Source organism: Prionailurus viverrinus, chromosome D4, assembly GCF_022837055.1.
Source record: "Prionailurus viverrinus isolate Anna chromosome D4, UM_Priviv_1.0, whole genome shotgun sequence".
In the NCBI taxonomy this organism is placed as follows: Eukaryota; Metazoa; Chordata; class Mammalia; order Carnivora; family Felidae; genus Prionailurus; species Prionailurus viverrinus.
In genome coordinates, this window is record NC_062573.1 from 376,380 (window position 1) to 392,095 (window position 15,716).

At 55.9% G+C, this 15,716-nt stretch overlaps 2 protein-coding genes across 2 annotated transcripts; one reads left to right on the forward strand and one right to left on the reverse strand.

Moving 5' to 3' along the window:
• Window positions 1-4,051: 4,051 nt before the first annotated feature.
• Window positions 4,052-12,028, forward strand: SPOUT1 (SPOUT domain containing methyltransferase 1). The gene is made up of 12 exons (XM_047831503.1): window positions 4,052-4,113; window positions 4,665-4,710; window positions 5,024-5,149; window positions 7,298-7,457; window positions 7,692-7,781; window positions 7,902-7,951; window positions 8,143-8,273; window positions 9,215-9,287; window positions 9,393-9,491; window positions 9,939-10,041; window positions 10,240-10,387; window positions 11,270-12,028. The coding sequence occupies exons 1-12, from the start codon at window positions 4,078-4,080 to the stop codon at window positions 11,402-11,404; spliced, it is 1,197 nt and encodes a 398-aa protein (XP_047687459.1). The 5' UTR covers window positions 4,052-4,077; the 3' UTR covers window positions 11,405-12,028.
• ENDOG (endonuclease G) lies at window positions 11,411-15,696 on the reverse strand. The gene is made up of 3 exons (XM_047831504.1): window positions 14,065-15,696; window positions 12,910-13,019; window positions 11,411-11,752 (listed from the first exon to the last, which is right to left on the reverse strand). The coding sequence occupies exons 1-3, from the start codon at window positions 14,581-14,583 to the stop codon at window positions 11,470-11,472; spliced, it is 912 nt and encodes a 303-aa protein (XP_047687460.1). The 5' UTR covers window positions 14,584-15,696; the 3' UTR covers window positions 11,411-11,469.
• Between the last annotated feature and the right edge of the window lie 20 nt (window positions 15,697-15,716).

Sequence of the window (15,716 nt, forward strand, 5' to 3'; positions counted from 1 at the left end):
TTGGGACATAGAGAGACAGAGCATGAATGGGCGAGGGGCAGAGAGAGAGAGGGAGACACAGAATCTGAAACAGGCTCCAGGCTCCGAGCCATCAGCCCAGAGCCCGACGCGGGGCTCGAACTCACGGACCGCGAGATCGTGACCTGGCTGAAGTCGGACGCTTAACCGACTGCGCCACCCACGCGCCCCTGTTTTGTTTTTTAAAGTAGGCTTCATGCCCAGTGCAGAGCCCAATGCGGGTCTGGAACTCACAACCCTGAGATTAAGACCTGAGCTGAGATCAAGAGTCAGATGATTTTTTTTAATTTTTTTTTTTTTTTGAGAGAGAGAGGGAAGGGGCAGAGAGAGAGCAGGAGGGGTACTGAGGATCAGAAGTGGGCTCTGTGCTGACAGCAGACAGCTTGATGTGGGGCTTGCACTCACAAACCACAAGATCATGACCTGAGCAGAAGTCTGACGCTTAACGGACTGAGCCACCCAGGTGTCCCAACATTGTATCCTTTACAATGAAACCGTGACTGTTAAGTATAGCACCTTCCTGGGTGCTATGAATCATTTCAGGGAATTAACTGAACTCCAGGCAAATGGTGGAAATGCCCAAATTTGTAGTCATCCAAGCAGAAGTATGAGTAGCCTAGAGCCCCCACTTGCTGATGGCATTTGAAGTGGGGGGCATTCTTGTGGGACTGAGCCCTTAACCTATAGGATCTGCGCCCCCTCTACCTATTATCAGAATTGAATTAAAGAGTAGGACACCCACGTGGTGTCAGAGAATTGCTGCTGGAACACATTTTGAGCTAGGACATAATACACTTCCCTCCTTCTCCATCCAAGCTGTGGCTTCATAGTACTACCACAGTTCCAAAGTCAAGATCGTGACACAGAATACCAGCTCAGAGGCTCAGGCTTGGAGCCCCTTTGCACATACATAGCCTGACGGTAAGAAAGTCCCCAGTGGGGCAAACCCATGGATCTCACGGGGAGAACCATCCCAACCAAAGGTTCCATGTCTCACGAGCCAATCCAAAATCTGCCCAAAGCTGAAATCTGTGATTCTACAGAAGTTTGAGATCTTAGACTGAGTAACCTCAGCCAGCCTGAGGAGGCAGATCGGACTTAGACGCAGAACCAGAGGGTGGAGGGAGGAAATGGTAGAATAAACACAACCCGGGGCGCCTGGGTGGCTCAGTCGGTTGGGCGACAGACTTCGGCTCAGGTCATGATCTCACACTCCGTGAGTTTGAGCCCCGCATCGAGCTCTGTGCTGACAGCTCAGAGCCTGGAGCCTGTTTCAGATTCTGTGTCTCCCTCTCTCTCTGACCCTCCCCCGTTCATGCTCTGTCTCTCTATGTCTCAAAAATAAATAAACGTTGAATAAAAAAAAATTAAAAAAAAAAAAGAATAAACACAACCCTTGTAATGTCAACACATACACTGAATTAGAAATTAGTCTTTCCTTGGGGCACCTGGCAAAACATACGACTCTTTTTTTCTTTTTTTAATGGTCTATTTAGTTTTGGGAGAGAGAGAGAGAGACAGAGCATGAGCAGGGGAGGGAGACACAGAATCTGAAGCAGGCTCCAGGCTCCGAGCTGTCAGCACAGAGCCCAACGCAGGGCTCGACTTCGTGAACCGTGAGATCATGACCCAAGCTCAAGTGGGCCACTCAACCGACTGAGCCACCTAGGCGCCCCAAAACATACGCCTCTCCACATTGGGGGTGTGAGTTCAAGCCCCATGTTGGGCCTAGAGCTTACTTGAAAAATGAAACGGTGAGGGGCGCCTGGGTGGCTCAGTTGGTTAAGCGTCCGACTTTGGCTCAGGTCATGATCTCACAATCCGTGAGTTTGAGCCCTTCTGACAGCTCAGAGCCTGAAGCCTGCTTCGGATTCTGTGTCTCCCTCTCTCCGACCCTCCTCCGTTGATGCTCTGTCTCTCTCTGTCTCAAAAATAAATAAACATTAAAAAAAAAAAAGAAACGGTGGAAGCAATCAAATAAATGTCCTTCAAAAGAGGAATGGATAAACAAACTGTGGCATATCCATGCAACGAAATGGTCTCCAGCAACAGAAAGAAATGAGTTATCAAGCCACGAGAAAACATGACAGAAACTGAAATGCATTTTGCTTCGTGTAAGGATGTCTGAGAAGGATACATACTTTCTGTTTCCAACTATTATGACATTCTAGAAAAGAAAACTATGGGGTGCCTGGGTGGCTCAGTTGGTTAAGTGTACGACTTCAGCTCAGGTCATGCATGATCTTATACTCTGTGAGTTCAAGCCCCGCGTCGGGCTCTGTGCTGACAGCTCGGAGCCTGGAGCCTGCTTCGGAGTCTGTGACTCCTTCTCTCTCTGTCCCTCCACCTTTCACTCTGTCTCTCTTTCAAAAATAAATAAACATTAAAAAAAATTTAAATATCACTTCTCGGCCTTTTGGCTAAGATCAAGTGTAAAAAAAATTAAAAAGAAAAAAAAGAAAAGACAAAACTACAGAGACAGTAAAAAAGATTAGCAGTTGGGACACCTGGGTGGCTCAGTCAGCTAAGGGTCCCACTCTTTCTTGATTTGGGCTCAGATCATGATCTCACGGTTCATGGGTTTGAGCCCAGTGTCAGGTTCTACATTGACAGTGTGGGGCCTGCTTGAGATTCTCTCTCACCCTCTCTCTCTGCCCCTCCCCAGCTCTCTCCTTCTCTCTCTCAAAAGAAATAAACATTAAAAAAAAAAAAAAAAAAAAAAAAAAGACTAGTGGTTGCCAGGGTCTTAGAGGAGGGTAAGTGGAACACAGGGTTTTTAGGGTAGTGAATTCATTTTGTTTGATACTGTGATGGTAGATATGTGACATTATGCCTTTGTCAAAACCTATAGAATGTACAACACAAACCTAAACTATGGACTTCAGTTAATAATATTATATCATTATTGGTTGATTAATTGTAATTAAGGTACACACTAATGCAAGATGTTAAAAATAGGGGGAGGGGTACCTGGGTGGCTCAGTCAGTTAAGCATCCAACTTTGGCTCAGGTCATGGTCTTGTGCTCTGTGAGTTCGAGTTCTGCGTCAGGCTCTGTGCTGATAGCTCAGAGCTGGGAGCTTGCTTTGGATTCGTATCTCCCTCTCTGTGCCCTTCCCCCATGCGCGTGCACGCGCACGCGCTCTCTCGCTCGCTCGCTCTCTCTCTCTCAAAAGCAAATATTTAAAAAAATTGTTTTAAAATAGGGGGGAATGAGTGGTGGAGAAGGGTTATATGGGAACTCTGTACCATGTGCTCAATTTTTGGTAAATCTAAATTTGCTCTAAAAAATTAAGTCTCTCTTTTTTTTTTCATTTATTTATTTTTGAGAGACAGAGACAGAGCACAAGTGTGGGAGGGGCAGAGAGAGAGGAGACAGAATCCCAAGCAGGCTCCACGGTCTGAGCTGTCAGCACAGAGCCCAAGGAGGGAGGAACCGTGAGCTCAGGACCTGAGCAGAAGTCGGCCACTTAACCAACTGAACCACTCCGAAGCCCCTAAAAAACTAAGTCTCTTATGGGTGCCCAGCTGGCTCATTCAGTAGAGCATTAGACCTCAGGTGGGGAGTACAAGCCCCACATTGGGCATAGGGCTTACTTAAAGAAATTAATAAACTAAAACACATTTTAACAAGTCTGTTAATTAAAAGAGAGTAGACGAACGAATCTATAAAAGAGTTGGATTAAATTATCTCCAAGGTCATTTCCAACTCTGACTCACACTCCAGCTCTGGGCCTCAGGGTCCCCAGGTAGAATAAAATCAAGATGAGTTTTGAGTGCCGCTCGTGCAGAAACGGCGGGCGACTCTCGAGCCGTCCACGGGTCCAGGACAACACTACACAACCTGCCCTTTGGACCCCGAGCCCTCCGCAACTGGCCCCCAGATCTCGGCCCCCAACTCACTGCGGGGGCTCATCCCAGCCCAAGCGCTCGCGGAGCCCGCAGAGGCCCGGGCCACGCCCCCGCGCGCCATTGGCTCTCCGATTGGGCGGCTGGGAGGAGGTGTGGCCGGAAGGGGTGAGTCTGATTGGCGGGGCGGGGCCGACGGTGAGCGGCGAACATGGCGGAGCGTGTCAAGAAGAGGCCCTGCGGCCCGGTAGGTGGCGGGAGGTGCGCGGGAGGACGGGGCGCGGGGGCGCGAGAACGAGCCGCGCGGGGGCCCGTGGCGGGGCAGTGCCGTGTTTCCCGTTCCCTGCTTGTCGCTGACCCGAGGCCGGAAGCCCCGAGGTGCCGCATGCTCGTGGCCGCGTGCGCCCCTGCCTGGATGAGCACCCAGGGTGGGTGCAGGGCCCGGACAGCGTCAGGTAACCCAGGTAACTCGAGTCCTTTCGTGGCGTATCGCTTCTGACTCCCAGAGTGACAGCAGGCAGGTTCTTTTTCCCTGAGCCTGTTTCGTCTTCTCTCCGTTGACACCTCATTCAACAACTTGTTGGATGCTATGTGCCAGACCTGGTATTAGGCCCTAGAGTATAGCGGGTCCCTTACCCCCGACGCTCTCCCTAGGGTGGCAGTGGGGGGGGGGGGGTGTGCCTCACCACCCTCATTTTACAGGCAGGGGGCAACTTCGGAGCAGAAAGTTGCACACCCCCCCCCCCCAGTTGTGATCATTCAGCCTCACTCCTATACCTCTTCCCGTTTCTTCTCCAGGGTGAACATGGCCAAAGGGTCGAGTGGCGAAAATGGAAGCAACAGAGTAAGTAAGGGGGCTGGGTGGGGGCTGGGTGGGTGGGGTGGCGGGGGATCCACTGAACCTTGCCCAATGCCACTCCAGCAGTGCACTGCTGAACCCTGTGGAGAGCCACCAGGTCTGTCCGCTCTGGGTCCCACAGCACCCAAAATGGGAAAGAAGGGGCCAGAAGCCCATATGGCTCCTCTGGCTGCTCACTAAACAGCGCTGGAGAGCCCAGGCTGAGCCCTACTGAGACGGCACCATCTCCCGGACTGCTCCGCGTCACTCTCCCTCCAAGCCCTCTCCCCACCACCAATCCAGATGTCCTCTCATCCAGAGAAAGAGGAGAAAAAGAAGTGGAAGGACCTCAAGCTGATGAAAAAACTGGAGCGGCAGCGGGCCCAGGAAGAACAGGCGAAGCGCCAGCAGGAAGAAGAGGCTGCTGCACAGAGGGAGGACCAAGGTGAGCAGGCTGGGTCCTGGGCAGGGCAGCCAGTGTCCTATCTGGGAGGGGCCTTAGAGACCAGTGGGTGTAGACGTCCTGATGGAGAAACTGAGGCCCAGAGACTGGGAGAGACCCGGAAAACTGAGTCCCAACCTCCTACTTAGGTAGGTTTAAATCCTGTGGAGAGAAAGTGTCACATATCATAACTTTCTATCTCCAGAACTCATCATCATCATGACGGTGGTTTTTCACTTTTTTATCGAGCACTTTGTGTGCTTTAATTTAGTTTTTCATTTACTTATTTTTATTTTACTTTATTTATTTATTTATTTATTTATTTATTTATTTAATTTTTTAAAAGTAAGGTCTATGCTCAATGTGGGGCTTGATCTTACGACCCTGATATCAAGAGTTGCATGCTCTACTGACTAAGCCAGCCAGGCGTCCTTTATTTTGATTTTATAATAGAATTTGGGGGTTTTTTTGGGGGGAGAGGGGGTGTCTGGGTGGCTCAGTCAGTGGAGCATCAGTTGACTCTTGGTTGCGTTTTGGTCACGATCTCACGATCTGTGAGGGCTCTGCGCTGACAGCGTAGAGCCTACTTGGGATTCTCTCTGTCCCTCTTGCTCTGCCCCTCCCCCCTCATGCTCGTGCTCTCTTTCTCTCTCTCAAAATGAACATTTTTAAAAAAGAAACGATTTCTTTAAAAAAGGATTTGTCGGGGCGCCTGGGTGGCGCAGTTGGTTAAGCGTCCGACTTCAGCCAGGTCACGATCTCTCGGTCCGTGAGTTCGAGCCCCGCGTCAGGCTCTGGGCTGATGGCTCAGAGCCTGGAGCCTGTTTCCGATTCTGTGTCTCCCTCTCTCTCTGCCCCTCCCCCGTTCATGCTCTGTCTCTCTCTGTCCCAAAAATAAACAAACGTTGAAAAAAAATATTTAAAAAAATAATAATAATAAAAAAAAAAATAAAAAAGGATTTGTCTTTTTATATCATTAAATAACAGCTGCTCAAAACAATCTCCCTTCCTGGGGCACCTGGGTGGTTCAGTCAGTTAAGCATCTGACTCTTGGTTTCAGCTCAGGTCGTGATCTCACGGTTCGTGGGATCGAGCCCCACATCTGTGCTGTGAGCACAGAGCCTGCCTGGGATTTTCTCTCTCTCTGCCCCTGCCCTGCTCTTGTGCAAGCTCACTCTCTCTCTTTCTCAAGGTAAATGAACTTAAAAATAAAATCTCCCTCCCCACAAAAATACAGACAACTAGAAAGAAGAAAGAAAAAATTCCAGCAAACGTTGCAGTGAAAGTTTCTCCAGATATTATGTGGTACCCACTTATACATATGCAGAGAAGATACAGATACAGTTTTATAAAGTGAGACCACTTTATCCGTGAGCTTCTGGACCTGGTTTTTCTCATCCCACATTGAACCCTGGGTGTCCTTGCACATCGGTACATCTGGATCTACCCTAACAAATTGTGTCTTTTCTCCTCGTCTAGACCCGAACCTCAGGAGGGTTAGGGCATCATAACCTCTAAGCCCATTGGTGACCAGTGGTGACGGTGACAGTGGAGACAGAAACTGAGCATGTCAGCTGTTTTACACACCGGGGAAGCCCTTCATGGGTGTTCCCTCCTGTGGCTCCCATTGGACGACTGCGGGAGGGAAAGTATGGTGGTCCCTCTAGAGCTAGACAGCCTGAACCCAGATCTCGCTGTCTTGCTTTTTGTGTGACCTTGGGCCACATGTTTGACCTCTTTGGGCCACAGGTTCTCCATGTCTCGATGGGTATCATGGTAATACTCTTTAGGGTTACTGGGTAAATGCACACATATAAAGATGCTAATAATAGCTCTCTTTATTATCCCCATTTGACAGCTGGAAATGGAGGCGGTAAGGGGCGGAGCCAACCTATGAACTTAGGCCAATGTCTCTAACCACTCCCCAGTTTTACCCAGGGGTGTGTCCTGCTCATGGGAGCCTTGGAGACCACTGGGTCCGTTTTCTTCTTGGGGAGATTAAGGCTTGGAAAGGGGAGTTGGATCTGATTTGCTGACCTCAAAATTCCTCCCAGAGGGAAAGTTCTCTAACTCTGAGCCCTGGGTTTAGAGGAAGTGAAGGGAGAGCACAGCCCTGGCCCCTCTGACCACGAACAACCCTCCCCTGCCCAGGTCGGCCTTACACCCTGAGCGTGGCCCTGCCAGGCTCCATCCTGGACAACGCCCAGTCACCGGAGCTTCGCACCTACCTGGCTGGCCAGATTGCCAGAGCCTGCACCATCTTCTGTGTGGATGAGATTGTGGTGTTTGATGAAGAAGGCCAAGATGCCAAGTGAGGAGCCATCCAACAGGGCACCCGGGCTCAGGGAGGAGGGAGGGGCTGCTAGGACTGGCTTTGCTGCATTCTTTTTGCCTCCTGCTTGCCTGGGCTGAGAAATGTCTGAAATGCCCCCAGTGAATCTGGCGGGAAGAGTCGCAAAGCAGGGGACCACAGAGGTCAGACTGGGTGGAGGAGCTCTCGAAGGGAGGGCAGTAGGCTCTGGAAGGCCTGTCTTTCTCTCTCCAGGACTGTGGAGGGTGAATTCAGGGGCGTTGGCAAGAAGGGGCAGGCGTGCGTGCAGCTGGCCCGGATCCTGCAGTACCTGGAGTGTCCGCAGTAAGGGGGTGAAGGGCAGACTGGCCTGCGCGTGGTGGGGTGGGGCAGGGTGGTGAAGGTGCAGGTCAGGCAGGAGGTGGCCTCCCCTGGGAACTTTCTGAGATCTGCGTTCTTTGCTAGGTACCTAAGAAAGGCGTTCTTCCCCAAGCACCAGGATCTCCAGTTTGCAGGTAAGGCCGGAGTGGGGGCTGACCCCCATTTCCCATGGATCACCCCCCAGACCCCGAGAAATTGCTGTGCCGGTGGGAGAACGGGCCCAGGCAGGGCAAGGCCTGTGCGTGGTGGCAAGCGGCAGGTCTGTGGCAGACCTGAGGCTTGGAACTCCACACCACCGTGTGATTTGCACCCCTTCTACCCACAGGGCTTCTGAACCCCTTGGACAGCCCTCACCACGTGCGTCAGGATGAGGAATCCGAGTTCAGAGAAGGCATCGTGGTGGACCGGCCCACCCGGCCAGGCCACGGGTCCTTTGTCAACTGTGGCATGAAGAAGGTAGGAATTGGGAGGGTGGGTTGAGACATACATTGGGGACATACCCTGGCTATGGAAGGCAGTGGGCAGCCCTGGGCCCAGGCATCTGTGCCTGGTCTTCCTCCACGGATGCAGGTTTCGGCCAGAGAAGTGCCCCGCAGCAGGGCTCAGTAGATCAAGCCAGGAGCAGAGCGACTGTTTCTTGAAAACTAAATGAACAGGAGATAGTTCTCATGCTCAAGCCCAACCCAGCCCAACCCTGCAGCAGCGAGTCCAGAATCCCTCTGGGGCAGCTCCAGCGAGGATGCAGACCCACCCTGGGCCGCCTGGCTACGCTCAATTCTCCCGGAGTCAGAGGCAGAAACACTTCCATGTGTGGGGTCCCCTCTCCCCGCAAAAAGAGCAGACCAGGATGACCCAGACCCTGACCACAGACGAAAGGAGAAAACACGAGAAGCGTCTAAAGGGAAAGAAAGTGCCCCGGGTCCTGAATTCGGAATTGGCATGAGACGCAGACATCACTTGCTCTCCATCACATCTCCCATTTACCTCATGCCCGGCCCTGGGCAGTATAGCAGTAGCTGCTGTTTATGGAGAGTTTCCTGATTGACAGATGAAGAGAGCGAGGCTCAGAGAGGCTATGTGGCCCGCTCAAACTGCTACAGCCAGTAAGTGGCATGGCCACTTCTGTTCAAAGCAAAGACTGGGATCTCATCTCACGAAACACTGCCTACTCTGTGCCAGGCCCAGAGCATTCATCTCTGCCCAGTGCCCTGGGCATCTTGCACGAATGGTCTCTTGTGAGCAGGTCTGGCGCAGGTGTCAGAGAAAGGGGATGGAGGTTGACCTGGACCCCTTAGGTACCTGGCCAGCCCCTGCCCCCATTTCCCCACATCGGGAAGAGCAGTGACCCCTGCTGGTCCCGTGGGGAATAGCACCCATTTCTCCTGGCTTCTCCCTAGGAGGTGAAGATTGACAAGAACTTGGAGCCTGGACTTCGGGTGACGGTGCAGCTGAACCAGAAGCAGCTCCCAGGTATCTGGAAGCTTCCCAGCTTGGCCAGCATTTGGGCTCGGAGCCGCCTCCTTCCACCTCCTTGTCCCTCACCCCATCTTCACAGCCTCTCCGCTTCATCTGCAGAAAGCAAGACCTACCGGGGAAAAGTCGTGTCTTCGCAGGACCCTCGCACCAAAGCCGGTCTCTACTGGGGCTACACAGTCCGGCTGGCTTCCTGCCTCAGTAAGGACGGAGTTTCCTCGTTTGAATATGTGGCCTCTCTCTGGGAGGCTACAGAGAGCCTTGCCTGACCCAAAAGGCAGACTAGCGGCTTTGTCCTACCACCTTACTGTGTGACCTTAGGCAAATGCCTTTCCTTCTCTGGGCCTCCGTCTCCCTGAGTGCGCTGCCTGGAATATTGCGAAGGACCTCTGAGAGAAAGGATTGTGATCGATTAGTAATGTCTGCCGTGGGGCTGGAAATAGAGCACAAGGACAGATAGGAGTTCTGAGAGCTCCTTCCTCCCCACCCTCCACTTGGTTTCCCAGTCTAGCACAGGCATGGTCTCCTGGACTTCCCAGGAACAGTGGAGGGCCTGGGTGTGCCTCCCGTGCCTGAGTCCCCTTCTCCATCCCTCCCCCAGGTATACATATACACATAGCTAAGTGGCTATGTGGGTCTCTCCCCCAGGTGCCGTGTTTGCTGAGGCTCCCTTCCAGGACGGGTATGACCTGACCATTGGGACATCAGAGAGAGGCTCAGATGTGGCGTCTGCCCAGCTTCCCAGCTTCAGGTGGGTATAGCCTGGGGCAGGGGCCGGGGAAGGAGGAACGAGCTGGAAACAGTCGGGGGGGGGGGGGGGGGTGGTGATGTGCAGAGCTCTACGGGCTGAGCCCCTACTGCATACCAGGAGGTGGGGACTGAGTGCTCTGGGGAGCTGCATGCAGTGTGGCCTCAGCGAGCAGTCACTGATCCCCTCTTATGGGCACAGGCATGCTCTCGTGGTGTTCGGGGGCCTCCAGGGGCTGGAAGCTGGAGTAGACGCGGACCCCAACCTGGAGGTGGCCGAACCCAGCGTCCTCTTTGATCTGTATGTCAACACGTGCCCCGGCCAGGGCAGCCGCACCATCCGCACCGAGGTGAGCCCCAGGCCGTCCTCCAGGTTCTGCCACCAGCCAGGGGTGTGTCCAACGGGAGTGCGGCTCTCCCCCCGCCCACCCTGCTCAAGGCTGTCTCGAGCCAGCCTGCCCTGGAGATGGGGTTCCTCACTGCCTCAGTCTCTGACCACAGCAGATTCCAGCAGGGACCGCGTATGAGTGAGCAGGGAGTCAAGAACCCTGGGTGCTCGTGGCCCTCCAGCTGCTCCCAGGCTGGGTGACCCAGGAGACCCTGGCCACCCCCACCCTGGGCCTCGGTTTCCCCAGCTGTACTCTTTGTGTTGCACTTGCTCACGCGTGACGGTGGTGGGCAGGGCGGTCCTTCCCACTGGGCCTCACTGGCACCTCAGTCCTGTGGGGCGCAGTGTGTAGCTAGCTCTGGGAGCCTCAGTCCTGAGCATCCGTGGAACCCGTGGGCCCGCTTGTGAGGCCAGCACAGGCAGCACACTGTAGGCACTTGGCTTCCATTACTGTCAAAGGGTGGGGAGTACACAGGTGGACTGCCCCAGTCTGTCCCCAGGGGTCCTGCAGGGGCCACACCCTCCCAGCAGGAACCCCCCACACCCACCCTGTACCAGGGGCTGAGAAATGCCTGTCGCCTCCGCTAATCCTGACCCTGGGAGGCAGGTATTATTCTGACCATCCTCTCTTTAGAGGGAGACACTGAGGAACAGAGAGGCAAGGCCCTTCCCTGGTGGGGCATGCAGCCAGCCGGGGTCAGATCAGCAGGGTGAAGCTGAGCCTGCTCTGAACTTCCTCAGGGCTCTGCTGAGGGCAGCAGGCCCTGGGGGGTTGGGCACTGCGAGGCTGGGGGCCGGGCTCCCTCCAGCCTCCCGGGCCCCAGCCTGTTGCTTTCCTCTCCAGGAAGCCATCCTCATTTCCCTGGCCGCCCTGCAGCCTGGCCTCACCCAGGCGGGGGCCCGTCAGGCCTACGACAGCAAAGCAGCAGCAGGGAAGCCAGAGGTTCCTGGGGTTCCCCCGGGACAGACGCAGCCATGACTTGTCTCCAGAAATCACCACCTTTAATGCAGCCCCGCCCCCGCAGTCTGGCAGGGCTGTGGCCTTCACTTGCTGCCTGCAGTGACGGCCTTTAGGCTGCCTGCCCGTGCCAGAATATTTGGCACGAAGAGCAGCCCCGAGGCCCGCTCAATGCTCTCGATGGGCACCAGGAAGCGCTCCAGCGGAACCGCCTCGTCCACGGGAGCGTTGGGCATCACGTAGGAGCGGAGTTCGATTTGCCCGCCTGCGGCCTCCAGGATCAGCACCTTGAAGAAGTGGGTGGGCACCGCCACGTGGTTCTTCCCGATGACCTGATACTTCACATAGGACTTCCCGTCAGCCTCCGTCCTGCGGGCAGAGCCGGGCACACATGGCCTTTCAGGGCTCCCAGGGCGTCTGGTCGGACCCACGGCTGCTGCCCTGACCTGACTTCCAACTTGTGTCAGCCTGTAGGACTGCCACCTCAGCGTGAGGCTTCCGTGCCCTTCTTGGCTCCCCAGGAGGCTAGGATCTCCCTGCAGGGTGAACACTCTCCTACCCTGTTTTCCTCGTGCCCAGCACTGGGTCAGGCAGGACGGGTGACAGCAGTAAACGTTACTCAGAGAATCGGGCCTTGTGGACATTCACCTTCGCTCCTGCAGACACATGCTTACGCTCTACCTACCCCTGTGGAGGGCGAGCACCAAGTGGGCAAGGCCCATGAGCCCTGAATCCCCTGTGCCAGCACAGGCACTGGTGTCCGGAACACTGGCCGGGTGACTTCCGGTATTCCCCATGTCAGCAGGCCGTCGAAGGCACTTGCAGTGACCATCCCCCCCCCCCCCCCCCCCTTGATTCCTAAGCAACCACGAGGTAGGTAGTGGCTATTACAGGAGAGGATATTGAAGTCACTTGCCCACTCCTCTAGAGATCAGGTGATAGGCCCTGGATTCCTTTTCAGGCCTGTGGGCCTTGCCGTAACCTTTTGCCTCTATCTCGATCTTCAGTACGCCAGGAAAATCACTGAGCATGCCCAGAAGAGCTCAGTCCCTTCCACCTGGGAGGCAGGGCTACAGAGGGCCCAGAGTGGAGGCTCAGGGTCAGGGAGAGGGAGTTCTAACCCTGGCTCCAGGGTGAGGAGGGTGAGGAGGATTGTTCCAAGCAGAGGAGACCGAAGGCAAGAGCCTGACCTGACGAAGACTTTTCTATCTGGGTAGAACGGAGTCGGGTGCGCATGGCAAGAGGTGAGGTAGGAGAGAGGAACAGAGGCAGATTTGGGGCCTGGTGCCATGCACAGAGGAGACACGGTCTAGGTGGGTACCCAACAGGTCTCTGGCTGTAGAAGTGGAATTAGGGGGCCTAAAGTAGGGAACGGACAGGCTTGTGAAGAAACCAGATAACGTGACCTGGCACTGAGTGTGGACCCAGGGGCTGAGGCAAGCCTGAATGGTGAGAGTGGCAGGAAGGGGCCTCTAGGGAACGGGAGGCCCTGGCATCCCCAGCCCCCACTCCAGCTCTAGCCTTACCTGGGCAGGAAGAGCGGCCCTGTGCACACATAGACATTTTGGTAGGTGCGGGTCAAGCTGCGGCTGTACTTTTCCAGGTTGTTCCAAGCATTCTGGTTGAGGTGGGGCACCTGGTTGGAGACGTGGGGCTCAGAGGCTGGGGCTGGGGCCCTTCCCCCACTGTCAGGGGGCGGGAACTGACACCAGGCTGGGACAGTCCAGCGGGGAGTGGGGTGGGCAAGCATGCTGAGGAAAATGAGGTTCAAGGAAGGAGAGATTCCTTGAGGCCACCTGGCCATGAGGGTGGAGCCAGAGAGAGCTGGGGGGTGGGGGGAGGTGCCAGCCTGCCCCCGTCTGGAATGGGACAACCAGCATCCCAGGATCAGAAATGCTTCTCAGCTGCAAAGGGCTCTGCTAAGGAAAGGGGCACTTCTCCCTCTTCAGAGAAACAAGCCTCCCGGCCAGTCCCCAGGGGCTCGTAGGAAGGCCAGTTCTCCAACCCCACCCGCTCCTTTGCCAGTTTGAACCACATGCAAAGCCTGGCTGGAAGTCATGGATTGCTCCTGACTCCCTCCCTTGAGCTCTCCAATGTCCTAAATGAGCAGGGGACTGCGGCCCTAAAAGAGCAGAAGTCAGAAGGGAGGCTCAGACCCCAGGGGCTTCAGGCAGAGCCCCAGGTCAAGTCTCCAGGCCCCGCTGGGAACAGGCTTAGAGGCAGGGCACACAGTGACTGCTAACCACTGACTATGCTAGTTATTTTCCTTAGACTCCTGTAAGGCTGGCAGGGTAGGGACAATGGCTGAAAACCCAGGTTCCTCCAGACAGACTGCCAGGGTCTCCTGCTGTGTGACAGTGGGCCAGTCGCTTTGCCTCTCTGTGCTTCAGTTCCCTCATTACAGATAGTACTGCTTGCCATGGACCAGGAAGCATGCTCAATACTCTTGTTTGCACTGTCTTCGGTTCCTCGGCGCTACTGCGAGAAAACCGAAGCCCAGGGAGGTGCCCAGAGGCCCACAGTTAGGGTCAGACTGCAGAGCGGGTGCTAGGCGCCCCCGTGCTCGGTGCCTCCCGCCTGGGGCGCGCGGGGTGAGCAGCCAGGCGCCCGAGCCGAGCGCGCACTCGGCAGCTCCCTCGCTCGAGAGGCGAGGCGAGCGCGGGTCGGGGCGCGGGCGCTACCTGGGGCGCGACGTTGCTCAGGTAGAAGGTGTCGTCCATGGCCTTCTGGCTCCAGCGGTGGTTGGCGGCGGCGGCGAGGTGGCCGCGGTCGAAGCCGCTGCCGCGGTAGTCGGCGTTGGTGGCGCGGTGGTACGCGTGCACCGAGTCGTCCTCGCGGAAGTCGCACGAGCGGCGGTCGCCGTCGCCGCAGAGCCGCTCGGGCCGCAGCTGCTCGACCACCCAGAGCGCGCAGCGGGTGCGCGGGTCGTAGCACAGCACGTACGACTCGCGGCTCTTGAGCTGCGCCAGCCCCGGCAGCCCGTACTTGGCCAGCTCGCCGGGGCCGCCGCCCGCCGGGGTCCCGGGCTTCGCGGGCACCGCGGGCAGCTCGGCCGCCGCCGCCACGGGCAGCACGGGCAGCCGGCCCAGGAGCCCCGGCGCCGCCCTCGCGTCCGCCCGCCGCCGCCACCGCCAGCCCTCGGCCGCCGCGCCCAGCCCCGCGCCCAGCGCCAGGGTCAGGCCGGCCCGCAGCGCCCGCATGGCGGGGAGCGCGGCCCGCGGCGCACGGGGCACCCCGCGACCTCCGGCGGCCGACCCGCGAGCCTCTTAAAGGGGCCGCGCCGGCCTGCGGGGCCCACGGCGGGGCCGGGTAGGGGCGTGAGGGAGGGGTGCGATGCCCGTCGCGTCCACTCACAAACGTTTCGAGGAACAGGGGACCCCAACAGAGCGGGCCAGACCGGCGCGTAGCGTAAGTCCCGGCGTCCTTTCTTTGCCCTTTTAAGACGCGCACAGGAGGGGGGGGGGGGGCGGGGGGGTGGTGGCACGTGTCACCTCTCCCCTGGCTCGCGACTGGCTGCCGCCGCCCGGCTCCGCCCCGCCCCGCCCCCTCCCAGGGCTGCCTCGAGGGACCCTCCTCCGCGCGAGCCGCAGGAGCTCCCACTTAGCGCCTAGGAAGTGTCCGGCAGCTTCCATCGCGAAGTGACTTAATCTTCAAGAGAGGAAGCTACCTAGTTGGCAGAACAAGGAAACAGGGCCATGACCCCAGGTCTGCCTGACACCAAAACCTACCCTCCCAACCATTACACCGTAAGTCAGGAGTCCTAGGACACTGGCGAGTGTTTTAACAGCCCGGGACAGGACAAGGATCAGGCGGCTGACGCTAACTGCTGGTTGGAACAGAAACTGGTGATTCCCGAGGGCAGTTTGTATGTATAAACGCCTTAAAAAGGCTCATACCTTTCAACCCACTTAGAGGACGGAGCTGGGGAAATGAATGGGGAGTGCAAGGAGTTTAAACAGGAAAACTTCCCCACAGTATTACTCGTAATGGAGGCTGGAATAAGCAAAATATAGGGGTTTCAGACAGGTTTAGCATACTAGAATACTCTATAGCCCACAAATACATTTAAAAATCACACAGCAACTTGCTTACCACCTAACATGAGAGGGAAGAGGGTACACAAAACTATCAGAAAATGACAACAATGTAGCAAAGACAAACGTGCTCCCAGTGATGTCTCTAGATTGTGGTTATGAATTACTTCTTGAGGTTTTGTCAACCTCAAAAAGAACTTGCTGTGTCATCCACTGTGCAGTACCCCCTTCCCTGGCACCCCGCCTTTTCCTCAGCAACAAGCTGCAGGTGGTTGAACTACAAGACTTGAACGGACTCT